At 43.4% G+C, this 12,917-nt stretch overlaps 1 protein-coding gene across 9 annotated transcripts in view; it reads right to left on the bottom strand.

Annotated features, from left to right (window-relative positions):
* zranb3 (zinc finger, RAN-binding domain containing 3) overlaps positions 1 to 12,917 on the bottom strand; it is a 137,754-nt gene that overhangs the window by 90,904 nt on the left and 33,933 nt on the right. For all 9 annotated transcript variants that reach the window (XR_013789193.1, XR_013789194.1, XR_013789195.1 and 6 more), the window contains one exon: positions 7,749 to 7,883. Coding sequence is in view for 6 of the 9 variants with exons in the window: in XM_079495722.1 (XP_079351848.1) it covers positions 7,749 to 7,883 (135 nt within the window). In the remaining 3 variants the exon portion in view is untranslated. The remainder of the gene's footprint in view (positions 1 to 7,748; positions 7,884 to 12,917) is intronic.

A 12,917-nucleotide genomic window follows, 5' to 3' on the forward strand; every position in this document is an offset into this window, starting at 1 on the left:
AAATGATATATGCCTATATGTTGTTCCAGGGTTGAAAGATTATTTGAGTTAAAATGTTCACTCTGTAATAATATATATATTCAAAGATTTGAGGCACATTTTCACGATTTTTCAAAAATAGCAGACCTACAAGTTCATAGCGCGGCACTCGGTGCCGCGCTGTGAGCTTGTAGATCTGCTATTGTTTCAATAGCTAAAGTATAACATGATGCTTTAACACATTTGGGAACCCCTTGGTGTTTTAAACATTATGTTATAATTTAGCTATTGAAAAATAGCAGATCTACAAGCTCATAGCGCGCCACCGAGTGGCGCGCTACAAGCTTGTAGGTCTGCTATTTTTGAAAAATCGTGAAAATAGGATTTAGAAGATTTTTGGGTTAAAGAAAATGGGTTAAAACGCCAAAAGGGGTTCCCGCCCAAAATGGGTTAACCTACCGGGAGGCCAGGGCTCCAGGCGCTGGGCTAATAGAGAAGAAAGGGGGCCCCTCAGAGACTGCAGACGATTGAGAAGTGATATGGCCGATTTAAAATGTACACGCTACACCAATTTTGCAACTAAAGGGGAAAGAGGGAAAAAAAAAAGAAGAAAAAAAACCCCGAAACTAAACTCATGGGGTATAAACTTCAGTCATGTAACGACTGCAAGAGCAAACAAACAAAATGTTGAGCTATATGATCTACCACTGGGATTGTGTATCTTTCCATGTTAACTGTTTTGGATTGGTCAATATTTCTGATTTTGAGCAACGATGTGAGGCGAGGGTGTTTAGATGCGGTAATTTTTTTTTATACTAAAGTCTGTAACGGAGTCCATAAAAGTGGAGCAGAAATAACCAGTGTTGCAAGACTTAAAGGGGAATTTCTTCCTAACCCTTTTTTTTACAAAAGTAAGCGGATATGTATATTGACCCAAAAAAATAAAAATAAAGATATAGGGCGCTGGTCCTTTAAGAAAAGCGTAGGAGGGGTCTAACGTCAGCACACGTAGACCAGGAAGAGTGCAGTGTCAACAATGCATGGAGAGTTGCTGTCATATGATCTAGAACAGAGTTAAGCAAAAAACTAAAACCAATTGCGCGATTGAACAGGAGTTCTAGCGTTTGACCCGCATGGGCGGTAAATCTGCTAATTCGCTATGGAATGCTCGGCATGTTTTTTGGGGTTTTTTTTAATGACGAATGGATACATGTCTTCATATACGGTACAGCTTGTGCAAAACTCCCCTTTAATTCATATGTTGTATTGTTAATCTTTGTCGGTCCAGCACCGGGGTGAGAAATTGGATGTGCATGTGCATGGTCTTTCGTGTTTCGCTGCAATGCAATGCTATAGAGCGTCACAGTCCCGCCCCCTGCGAGGGCACCGGGAGGGAATTCACCATTCATTTTCCCCATAAACGTTTCAAAACTAATTTAGACCTGTAAGCCTCGGACAAAACAACAGCTGAGTTGACAAATCATGACACATGGCCGAACAGATAATTAGAAAGACGGGGGAAAAAAGGACAGGGTACGACACTTTTTGTTGTTTTTCTTCTTTCTAATTATTTGTTCGGCCCCCCAAAAATGGCTTTAAAAGGTCTTTAAATATTATACATTTTGAAACGTCTATGGGGGAAATTAATGGCTTTAAAGGTCTTTAACCCATTTAGATCATTCTACATCCTGACAGTTTTCTGAAAAAGCTATGTTTCTATGTCAGTCGTTCTTCGATTTTTCAAAAAATAGCAGACCTACAAGCTCGTAGCGCGCCACTCGGTGGCGCGCTATGAGCTTGTAGATCTGCTATTTTTCAATAGCTAAAGCATAACACCAAAAGGGGTTCCCGCCCAGAATGGGTTCAATAAATACTTTTTGAAACGTCTATGGGGAAAATGAATGGGGAATTATTTCCTGGTGCCCTCGTCGTTCTGAAAGGGAGGCGGGACTGCGACGTCTCTATGGTGCCATTGATGAGAGCAAGGCAGGCTAAAAAAAAACATCCACAGGGTTCAACGGACAGACGTTTGGTAAAGGTACACCTACGTTAAATGGTAAATGGTGCATTTATATAGCGCTTTACATAGATTGTGCATTACATTCACCCATTCACACACACATTCATACACCGATTGCAGCGGAAGCCATGCAAGGTACCAACCAGCACATCGGGAGCAATTTGGGGTTCAGTGTCTTGCCCAAGGACACTTCGACATGTAGAGAGGAGGAGCCGGGATTCGAACCACCGACCCATGGATCATTGGACGACCTGCTCTACCTCTTGAGCCACAGTCGCCCCTACGTTACGTTACGAGTATTCAGCCACTATCCCTGAAATTCAACTTGTAAACTTTTTAATGTTGCTTTTTTTTTTATCTCGTCTTGTTTCAATCTGGGGGCCAACGCTTTCACAGCCCAGTTTCCATGGCGACGGCATCACAGCGATGCTATTTTGGAACAGCGTGGAACTTTGAGATAAGATGTTTTTTCCGCACAATGCAGGCAACAATGGATCAAGCCTTCAGTCAGGAGCCCACACTTTGTCTCAGCGCGCCTTCAACCATTCCATCCTGTTACCATGGCGATTGTCTCCCTTGAGATCATCTCGCCGAGCATTTTATTTGGCCAAGTGCTCAGACCATCGACGGATGCCGCGGCACCGACGCCCGATTACCTTGAACGGGAAAATAAATTATATTTATAGTCCAGACCCCCGGCCTGGCCTGCACCAGTCACCCCCCTCCCCCTCCACACACAGACACACAGACACAGACACAGACACAGACACACACACACACACACACACACACACACACACACACACACACACACACACAAACTAATGAAAGTGTACAGAGTACAGTATGTAAATTTAATGCCTTAATACCTTTCTCTGGCCATAGTTTCCTGTCTCTCTAAGATCACCAATGGTTTGACTGCCCCGGCCCTCACATCTACTATCTAGTTTCCTATATGTGACTGCATCTGGCAAAAAGGCCCTCATTTCGACCAGAGTATTTTTTCAGTTTTTTACAGATTATTAAAGTACAGAATGTAAGCTTTCATATGATGTATCATTCAATGAAATTTGAGTTTGATTTTGAGTTTTGAGTCTGAGGACGACCTAGAGTCCTAGATCTAGGTCCTAGATAGAGAGAGAGTACCATTTTACCCAAAGCTGAGAAAGGGCCCTTTTATTTGAAAATTCAAAACATTTTAACACCTAGAGCTGGCCAGAAGTGGGTGTGCCAATGGGAGGGACAATAGGTGCTTAACTCCACCCATAATGACTCACTAATCACCCAAACCACCCCCACGTGTTGTAGCTGTCAAGGGAGGAATGAAATTATTTTCATTTTCTTTTCATAGAATTAGTTTTCGTGGTCCAAATCTTTATTACAAAATGTACAAACTCTGAAAATATAATAAAGCTAATAACATGTCTACTAAAAATGTATTTTTCAGCAGTAAGACGCCCGGAGAGCGAGAAGCACGCATCCATCCGCCTGGGTGGGGGCAGACGGCAGACTGCCGGGCGAGTGCTGGAACTTTGGCATGGAGGGGGTCAGACCAACATAATGGAATGAATTGAAAACTTGTAAACTTTTTAACCTATTCTGACCTGAGATCAGATTCTAAAAATGTCTTCTACATCCTGACAGTTTTCTGAAAAAGCTGTTTCTATGTCAGTGGTTCTTCGATTTTTCAAAAATAGCAGATCTACAAGCTCATAGCGCGCCACCGAGTGGCGCGCTATGAGCTTGTAGATCTGCTATTTTTCAATAGCTAAAGCATAACATAATGCTAACACCAAATTGAATTGAATGAATCTGTACTGGCCATCAATGGGCCGGCCCGGCCACGCCACGCCACACTGACTCATGCAGAAATAACCATGAACAAACCCCCGTCACACGCCTATATATAGGCACGGATCACGGCCACGTCAGTTTGACTCGAGCCTGAAAGAGAACGATGCTTTTCTGCATGGGCATAGAGGGGAGTGGTCAATCTAACGCTGGGAACTTCCAATTGGTTCACCAACCCTTGAAGGAAGAGAGTGTGTGTGTGTGTGTGTGTGTGTGTGTGTGTGTGTGTGTGTGTGTGTGTGTGTGTGTGTGTGTGTGTGTGTGTGTGTGTGTGTGTGTGTGTCTGTGTGTGTGACTGTGTGTGTGACTGTGTGTGTGACTGTGACTGTGTGTGTGTGTGTGTGTGTGTGTGTGTGTGTGTGAGAGAGAGATAGACACAGGGGATGAGTAATCAAGACAGACAGACAGAGAGAGATAGAGAGGGAGTGAGAGAGAGTGAGAGTGAAAGTGAGTGAGAGTGAGAGAGTGAGAGAGAGTGAGAGAGAGAGTGAGAGAGTGTGAGAGAGAGTGAGAGTGAGAGAGTGAGAGAGAGAGAGAGAGTGAGAGAGTGAGAGAGAGAGTGAGAGTGTGAGAGAGAGTGAGAGTGAGAGAGAGAGTGAGAGTGTGAGAGAGAGTGAGAGTGAGAGAGTGAGAGAGAGAGGTCCAGAACCATCACTAACGAATGACATAAGTAGCAGAGCTACGTCCCGTAACCTGAAGGGATGCGACACTCTGATTGTCTTTCTCAGCGAACGTTTTTAACTCTAATCTTTGCCTCTGGGACGTCCCTGGAACAAACTATTTTGAGATGGGGGTTGGTGGCCAAATGTCAATACATATCATTCCGGCGGTCCTTGACATGAAAATGCTTGAGAACCAAGAAACATAGGTTTTTCGGAAAAATGACAGGATTTAGAAGAACATTTGTAGAATCTGGTCTCGGGTCTTAAATGTGTTGAATGAAGAGTGACAAGAAAGGAACCAGTGGTGAGGAGGGGCTGACGAGGAGGAGCACCGTGCAGCGCCTAGACCTGGTGATCCAGCGCTCACCAGCTGAGGCGGTACGGGACCTCCTGTTCCCTGCTGCGGTATATTTCGAGCACATTCACTTATCAACCCAGATACTGGCCGACGTTAACCCGTTTAGACCTGAGGACGATTCTATAAAATGTATTCTAAATCACGACAGTTTTCTGCAAAAACGTATGTTTCTATGTCAGCGGTTCTCAAACATCTTCATGTCAAGAACCCCCAGAATTATATGTAATTGGGCCCCGGGCACCGGGCCCCAATCTCAAAACATGTTGTTCTAGGCACCCCCATGAACAACATAAACCCTTCGCTCTGTAAGAATATATATTATATTCAAAAACGGCAGATCTACAAGCTCGTAGTGCTGCACTCGGTGCCGCGCTACGAGCTTGTAGATCTGCTGTTTTTCAATAGCTTAAAGTATAACATAATGCTTAATAAAAAAACACCAAAAGGGGTTCCCGTCCAGAATGGGTTAAAGTAAAGGATGGTGAGTCACAGTTCGCCAGTGGTTATTTTTGTTGGATTACATGCGGCGTTGGTTGGTGCGTTACCCAGTGGGATATGGTGTTCCGCGCTGCGCTTCAGACACTTCAGAAGTGCTGTACCGTTCGGATCGGGGGCTGTGTACTGTGGGGTCACCTACTTTTGCAGCACAGCCACTGGGATGTTATCTCGAGCACATACATTAGAGGCTTAGTTAGAGAGAAAAATGTAAAAAAAAAAAAAGCTTTTTCAGTGCCATTTTCAGTTTACAATTCTTAACCCATTATGAGACCTGATAAAAATGTCTTCTATATCATGGCAGTTTTCTGAAAAAGTGTGTGTTTCAATGTCAGTGCTTCTCAAACCTTTTCATGCCAAGGACCCCTAGAATGATGTGTATTTATTTTAGCCGCCGACCCCCCCCATCTCAAAATATGTCGTTCCAGGGACCCCCACAAGCAAAGATTTGAGTTAAAAACGTTTGCTGTGAAAGAATATATATTGAAAAGATTTGCACACAATTTCACGATTTTTCAAAAATAGCAGATCCACAATTTGCTATTGCTATTTTTCAACAGCTAAAGTTTAAAATAAATGGTTAATATGGTAGTAATAATAATAATAATAATAATAATAATAATAATAATAATAAATAGTAGTAGTAGTAATTATAATTCACAAATTCTATTTTGCTTTGGTTCATAAGTCATTCTGTTGTAACGGGTCCAAGCTTACTTTGGTGAAACAGTATTGAAAAAGTTATAGTCTCATGATGGTGTGCCTCGCCCCCAGTGGAAACCTTATCGATCGATAGCAAGTTAGGTGTGGAGTTCTGTGTCTGTTCTCTACAGTGAGATAAAAGAGGAGTTCACACATCATGAGAAATAGACATGACAAATTGTGACCAGATTTGACTGAGAGCCTGCCATCGCTCAAACTCCAGCTTTTCACCAGAGGAGAAAAACTTTCCCTTTTTTTTTTAAATGAGTTAATAGCACAGGAAGACTCTTCACATACTAGAGCATGTCTGAAATAAGTGTCAGAGCTGAAATCAACATGTAAATATGAAATAAATGCTTAAACATGTAGCTAGGTGTAATGTTAGAGACCACAGAAGTGAAACTTTCAAGGCTGTTTTCTCAACTCGCTGTTTCTCTATAAGCCAATATCTCCAAAACTGGTGGGTCAAACTGAACAACCAATATGTCAATTTGAAGCTATGATTCCCTGCTTTCACATGACGTGAAGAAACGCAAATTCAAAAAAATCCAATGGCAGTCCCTCAGTCAAAATTAGTCACAATTGTTAACTCATGCCGCTTCAATGGCATACAGTGTATACAGCATGTCCGTTCTCTGCCATAGCAAGTCACAACGGGCTCTGCTAAGTGTTCAGCAATTATACGAAATATCTACTGTGAGTTCTCTAAAGTATAGACAAATGCAAAGAAGATAAAGATAAAAAAACTAATACATAAATATGAATTAGGGCAGTTGCATTATGAAACACTGCAGGTAACAGGATCATGCGCGTAGAGGGACAGGTCATAGGTCAAAATGTGTGTATCCATCTTCTATAGGCTTATTATAGCTTTTAAAACGCTCAAAATCTCGCAATCCGCAACCACCTGCAATCCCGCGGGTGGTTTATAAATTGGAATAATTAATGAATGCGGTCGGATAACGGGCGGATTATAAATATGCACACGCAGATTTGGGTGACAAAAAAAGCTCATCCGCAGGTCTCTAGTAGACATAGACGTTACAGTACATAAATAAAAGTCAACCCCCAATATTCTACATGGCTCTGTCTTCTGACTAAGCCTGATTTGAATGCACCAATGTATCGGCCACATACAGTATCGCTAACGGCCGTTATCTGTCAAAAAGAAAAAAAGAGTTCGAAATAAACATTCATTCAATATCTGTATCGGCAATTAAAACTGACATCAACCGATGGCAGTAGCCGATATTTATCTTTTGTTGATAAGTATACATTTTGTGTTGGCTATGTTGGTGTGCTGTAGATTCTGAACATGTATTTCTTGTATTGAAGATGTATCTGTTTCCCTTTTCACAAAAGAGGGAAATAAAATTTAAAAAAAACTAAATAAACATATATCGGTGGCCCGTACGGTTAGCTCAACCGTCTGGGCACCTAGGCCTGACGGCGTGTCGCGGGTTCGACTCCCGATGCCGACAGCCTTTGCCTCGTGTCTCCCCCCCCCCCCCCCCCAATCTCTCTCCCCATTTCCTGTCAGATTACTTTCAACCTATCAATAAAGGTATCGGAATCAGACAAGCATTTTCACATCGGTGCATCCCTATAATCATAGCTGAGCTACTGTATGAACCTGCTAGTTTTTGGCCATATAATGCAAAGTTGAAGACACTATCGTTACCTTGGCAATGGCCGTCTGCTTGTACATGCGTGTGATCAAGGTCATGACCTCAGTGAAGGGGTTATCGGCGTCGGCGAACCCCGACCCCTCGCCCTTCATCCGTCTCTCATATTCCTCGAAACTGGCGGAGGCCTCCTGGAAAGAACAGAAAAGAGGAGTTTGTCATGAGAAATAGACATGACAAATTGTGACCAGATTTGACTGAGAGCCTGCATCGCGCAAACTCCAGCTTTTCACCAGAGGAGAAAAACTTTTTTTTTTAAATGAGTTAATAGCACAGGAAGACTCTTCACATACTAGAGCATGTCTGAAATAAGTGTCAGAGCTGAAATCAACATGTAAATATGAAATAAATGCTTAAACATGTAGCTAGGTGTAATGTTAGAGACCACAGAAGTGAACCTTTCAAGGCTGTTTTCTCAACTCGCTGTTTCTCTATAAGCCAATATCTCCAAAACCGGTGGGTCAAACTGAACAACCAATATGTCAATTTGAAGCTATGATTCCCTGCTTTCATATGACGTGAAGAAACGAAAATTAAAAAAAAATCCAACGGGCGGATTATAAATATGCACACGCAGATTTCGGGTGACAAAAAAGGCTCATCCTCAGGTCTCTAGTAGAAATAGTCTTTACAGTACATAAATAAAAGAAAAAAGAAAATAAAAAGAATTGAAGAGATGAGACGGTGAGGCTCCATTCTTTTAATTCCTTCAACCATTCCTCTCTCTCTCTCTCTGTCTCTCTCTCTCTCACTACTGCACTCTACAGTTCCTGAGATATAAAGGGCAAAACAATTAATGGTGCTAGTGGGTGCCCTACTTTTGAGACAGAGAGAGGGAGGGAGAGAGAGAGAGAGAGGCAAAGAAGTGAAGAGAGAGAGAGAGAGCGATAGCGAGAGTAAGAGCAGAGGGATAGAGAAGGGAAAAGAGAGCGCGAGAGAATTCCCAAAGATGCATCCTCCCGTTCGCCCCAGCCAGTGTGCTGCTCGCGTTAGAGCTGGGTCATGTGCTCCTCTCTCCCAATTATAGCCATCCTGTGACAAGCCGAGGTCGAAGACGGAGAAGGCGCCGGGCCAGCGCGATAAATCAAAGATGGCCCCTGCATGCGCGCTCTCAAGGTGATTGGCGAGGGGTATTTAACCCATTTTGGGCGGGAACCCCTTTTGGTGTTTTAAACATTATTATGTTATAATTTAGCTATTGAAAAATAGCAGATCTACAAGTTCTACAATCTACAAGTTCTACAAGATCTACAATCTACAAAGCTTGTAGCGCGGCACCGAGTGCCACGTGACCTGCTATTTTTTGAAAAATCTTGAAAATGTGTCGCAAATCTTTGAATATATATTCTTTCAGAACGTTTTAAACTCAAATCTTTGCTTCTAGGGGGTCCCTGGAACAACATATTTTCAGATGGGGGTCATATTTTCAGATGGGGGTCCGTGGCCAAACACATGTCATTCTGGAGTTTAGCACCATTGACATAGATTGACATAGAAACATAGGTTTTTCAGAAAAACTGTCTGGTGTCAGGTCTATATGGGTTAAGGCGGCTGCAGGAGGAGGGGGTGGGGGGGGGGGAGATGAGAGAGAAGCCCAGTGTCGTGCATTGAAGAGCAGGCATAATGGAGACTCACAACCACATAGACAACAGAAAACACCGGAGAGTCCATGTGTTGTGAACGCCGTTGATGTGAGCTGGCACTGAAGATCCTGGGGGGGGGGGGGGGAGTGTGGGGGGGGGGGGGGGGGGGGGGGGGGGGTGTGTGTGCTGAAGACAATGCCATACTTCTTGCTTTGTGTGGGTGTAGTGAATAATCTGAAAATAATGAATCACTTCGATGCTCACGCAACGAGGGTATAGGCGGTGAGGTGTGATTCATATACTGTAGATACAAAATATGCAAAACTGTAACCCTGCTCGCTCGCGGCGAGCTTGGGAAGAAGGAGAGAGAGTGTGTGTGTGTGTGTGTGTGTGCGCGTGCGATTAAAAGTGGGAACAGTAGCAGGTGAGCGCTCTTTATGCTGCTGTGAGTGAGAGAGAGAGAGAGAGAGAGTGTGCGTGTGTGTGTGCACGTGCACATAATTATGTGTGTGTGTGTGTGTGTGTGCAGAAGAGCTGGGTAATGTGCTGGGCATGCAGTCTGCTGACTGATGAAGAAGCAGAGAAAGAAGGGAAGAAGTTCGAGAGAAGTATCATTATCGCACGCGCACACAGTCACACACACACACACACACACACACACACACACACACACACACACACACACACACACACACACACACACACACACACACACACACACACACACACACAGTCACACACACACACACACACACACACACACACACACACACACACACACACACACACACACACACACACACACACACACACACACGCACACACACACACACACGCACACACACACACACACAGTCACACACATGCACACGCACACAAACACAGAGAGAGCCAATCCAATTACCACACAATGACCAGCAAAACAATGAGGCTTCATCGCAGACAACATTAATAACTGAGCACTTTTTGCATTGCATCTTTTGAGGTCTGGGTGTGAGGAAATGTGAGAGCGTGCCGTGTGCGCACGCACGCACGCACACACGCACGCACGCACGCGAGCACACACACACACACACACACACACACACACACACACACACACACACACACACACACACACACACACACACACACACACACACACACACACACACACACACACACACACACACACACAGTAACAACTAATAATTTGGTTGGGCCTGGGAGTCTTTGACAGACTGTAACTAGAATGAATAATAAATGTTTTTATTTTTTCCCCCACAAAAGCTGTAAGTGGAGAAGCTCTTATATTTAAGCCATCTGTGTTGAAAAAAGTGAAATATGTTCTATATTCCAATTTGTGATGTTTGTTTTCTTTTACACTATTAATGCACAGACATTGTTGAAAGTTTCCTTTCAGGATGAAAAGTCTTTGGATGTAAAAAAAAATAAACCGTGACAAACCTCTTACTGCCACTGAACACATCAAAGTATGATAAAGAAGCATGCACATACTGTACATACTTGCCGTTAATTGCTTGCTATTCTACAATTTGGGTGGTGGCGTTTGTTTACAGTTGGATTAACCCATTCAGGCCTGACCTCAAAATGTATTTTTTTTCCTAAATCATGGCAATTTTCTGAAAGATTTGAGGCACATTTTAACGATTTTTCAAAAATAGCAGACCTACAAGTTCATATGAGCTTGTAGATCTGCTATTTTTCAATAGCTAAATTATAACAATGTTTAAAACACCAAAAGGGGTTCCCGCCCAAAATGGGTTAATGTAAAATGATACACCGTCTTTTTTGTTAGTTGTATAGTGTCAAATGATATAATAAACATTGCCATTGTTTTATCATCAGTACTATTATGGTATCATCACAACTCATTCAGAATGTGCTGATCGTTAATCCATTTTGGGCGGGAACCCCTTTTGGTGTTAGCATTACGTTGTGCTTTAGCTATTGAAAAATAGCAGATCTACAAGCTCATAGCGCGCCACCGAGTGGCGCGCTATGAACTTGTAGATCTGCTATTTTTGAAAAATCGCAAAACTGCGGCACAAATCTTTGAATAGGTACAGGTCTGTTCCGGGCTGACATCTGTAGGTACCTATCAATGTCTGTCAGGCCAAAAATACCTCTGGTAGCCACACCTCTGATGGGTGGGGTTTAGCCTTAAGGGGTGTGTTTTTGGGGTGTGTTTAGGGGTGTGTATATTCTTTCAGAGCGAACGTTTTTTGTTATTTTGACGTCAGGCCTAAATGGGTTAACAGGATTCCAGTGTGGGTTCAGCGTGGTTGGATGAGGGCATGGTGGCGTGAACACTTGCAGTGATCGTTTCCTGCATTGATCCAGGAGGACTAATGCTGACGGAAGAGCAGCGCTCGGAGGGAAAAGGGCAGCGGGGGAATAAAACCCCCGTCTGGCCTGGGGGAGATAAAAAGCCGTCGTTAATCCATTGAGACCTGGAACGCATCCATGTCACGTTAGCGGTTAACCACATTAACCATTAACCCATTTTGGGGCGGGAACCCCTTTTGGTGTTTTAAACATTGTTATAATTTAGCTATTGAAAAATAGCAGATCTACAAGCTCATAGCGCGCCACCGAGTGGCGCGCTATGAACTTGTAGGTCTGCTATTTTTGAAAAATCGTTAAAATGTGCCTCAAATCTTTCCGAAAATTGTCATGATTTAGAAAACTTTTTTTTTTTAATTTCGACATCAGGCCTGAATGGGTTAAGCGAGTCAAATGAGAGGGGAGGCGGGTGGAGGGAGGGTGGCGGTCTGGTGAGAAGTGATGGGGAGAGTTGTTGTTATAGGCGTCATAATGAGTGGAAAGACCAGAACGGTCCTTGCGGGGTGATCCTTAGAAGATCTTTAGGAGATCTTTTATACCGTTTAAGTGGTATGAAAGTCAATCAGATATAGTGTAATGTCGTTTTGCATCGTTGTGACAGGCCTGAACATTATCCCCTTGTTCACGCACGCACGCACAGACGCGCACACACGCACGCACGCACGCACGCACACACACACACACACGAGAGAGCCAATCCAATTATCACACAATGACCAGCAAAACAATGAGGCTTCATCGCAGACAACATTAATAACTGAGCACTTTTGCATTGCATCTTTTGAGGTCTGGGTGTGAGGAAATGTGAGACACACACACGAAAATGGTTTTCGCCTTATGCACAAGTATCGGTCGATCATGAGAAAAACAATCAGTAATCGGGATTGATCGATCGACAAACATGAAAAAATGCCATTGGCAATGAATGGAGAATTCACGTCATATGTGTCTGAGCAAATCGGCATACAGTATGTATGTCGACCCCCTTGAACAATAAGGGACCACGATTCTTGATGATGATGTACGATGATTAGAGAGCGCCCCTCACTTCACACGGGTGTGATTTTTTTCCCCTTCCAAAACGACTGCCGAGGGCGAGGATGCTGTACACGTCTTGCCTTCTTAGAGTGCAAGGCAGCCAGGGGACACGTCTCGCCACTTACTATAACCCATTTTGGGCGGGAACCCCTTTTGGTGTTAGCATTATGTTATGCTTTAGCTATTGAAAAATAGCAG

The sequence above is a fragment of the Electrona antarctica genome (genome assembly GCF_951216825.1).
Source record: "Electrona antarctica genome assembly, chromosome: 24".
In the NCBI taxonomy this organism is placed as follows: domain Eukaryota; kingdom Metazoa; phylum Chordata; class Actinopteri; order Myctophiformes; family Myctophidae; genus Electrona; species Electrona antarctica.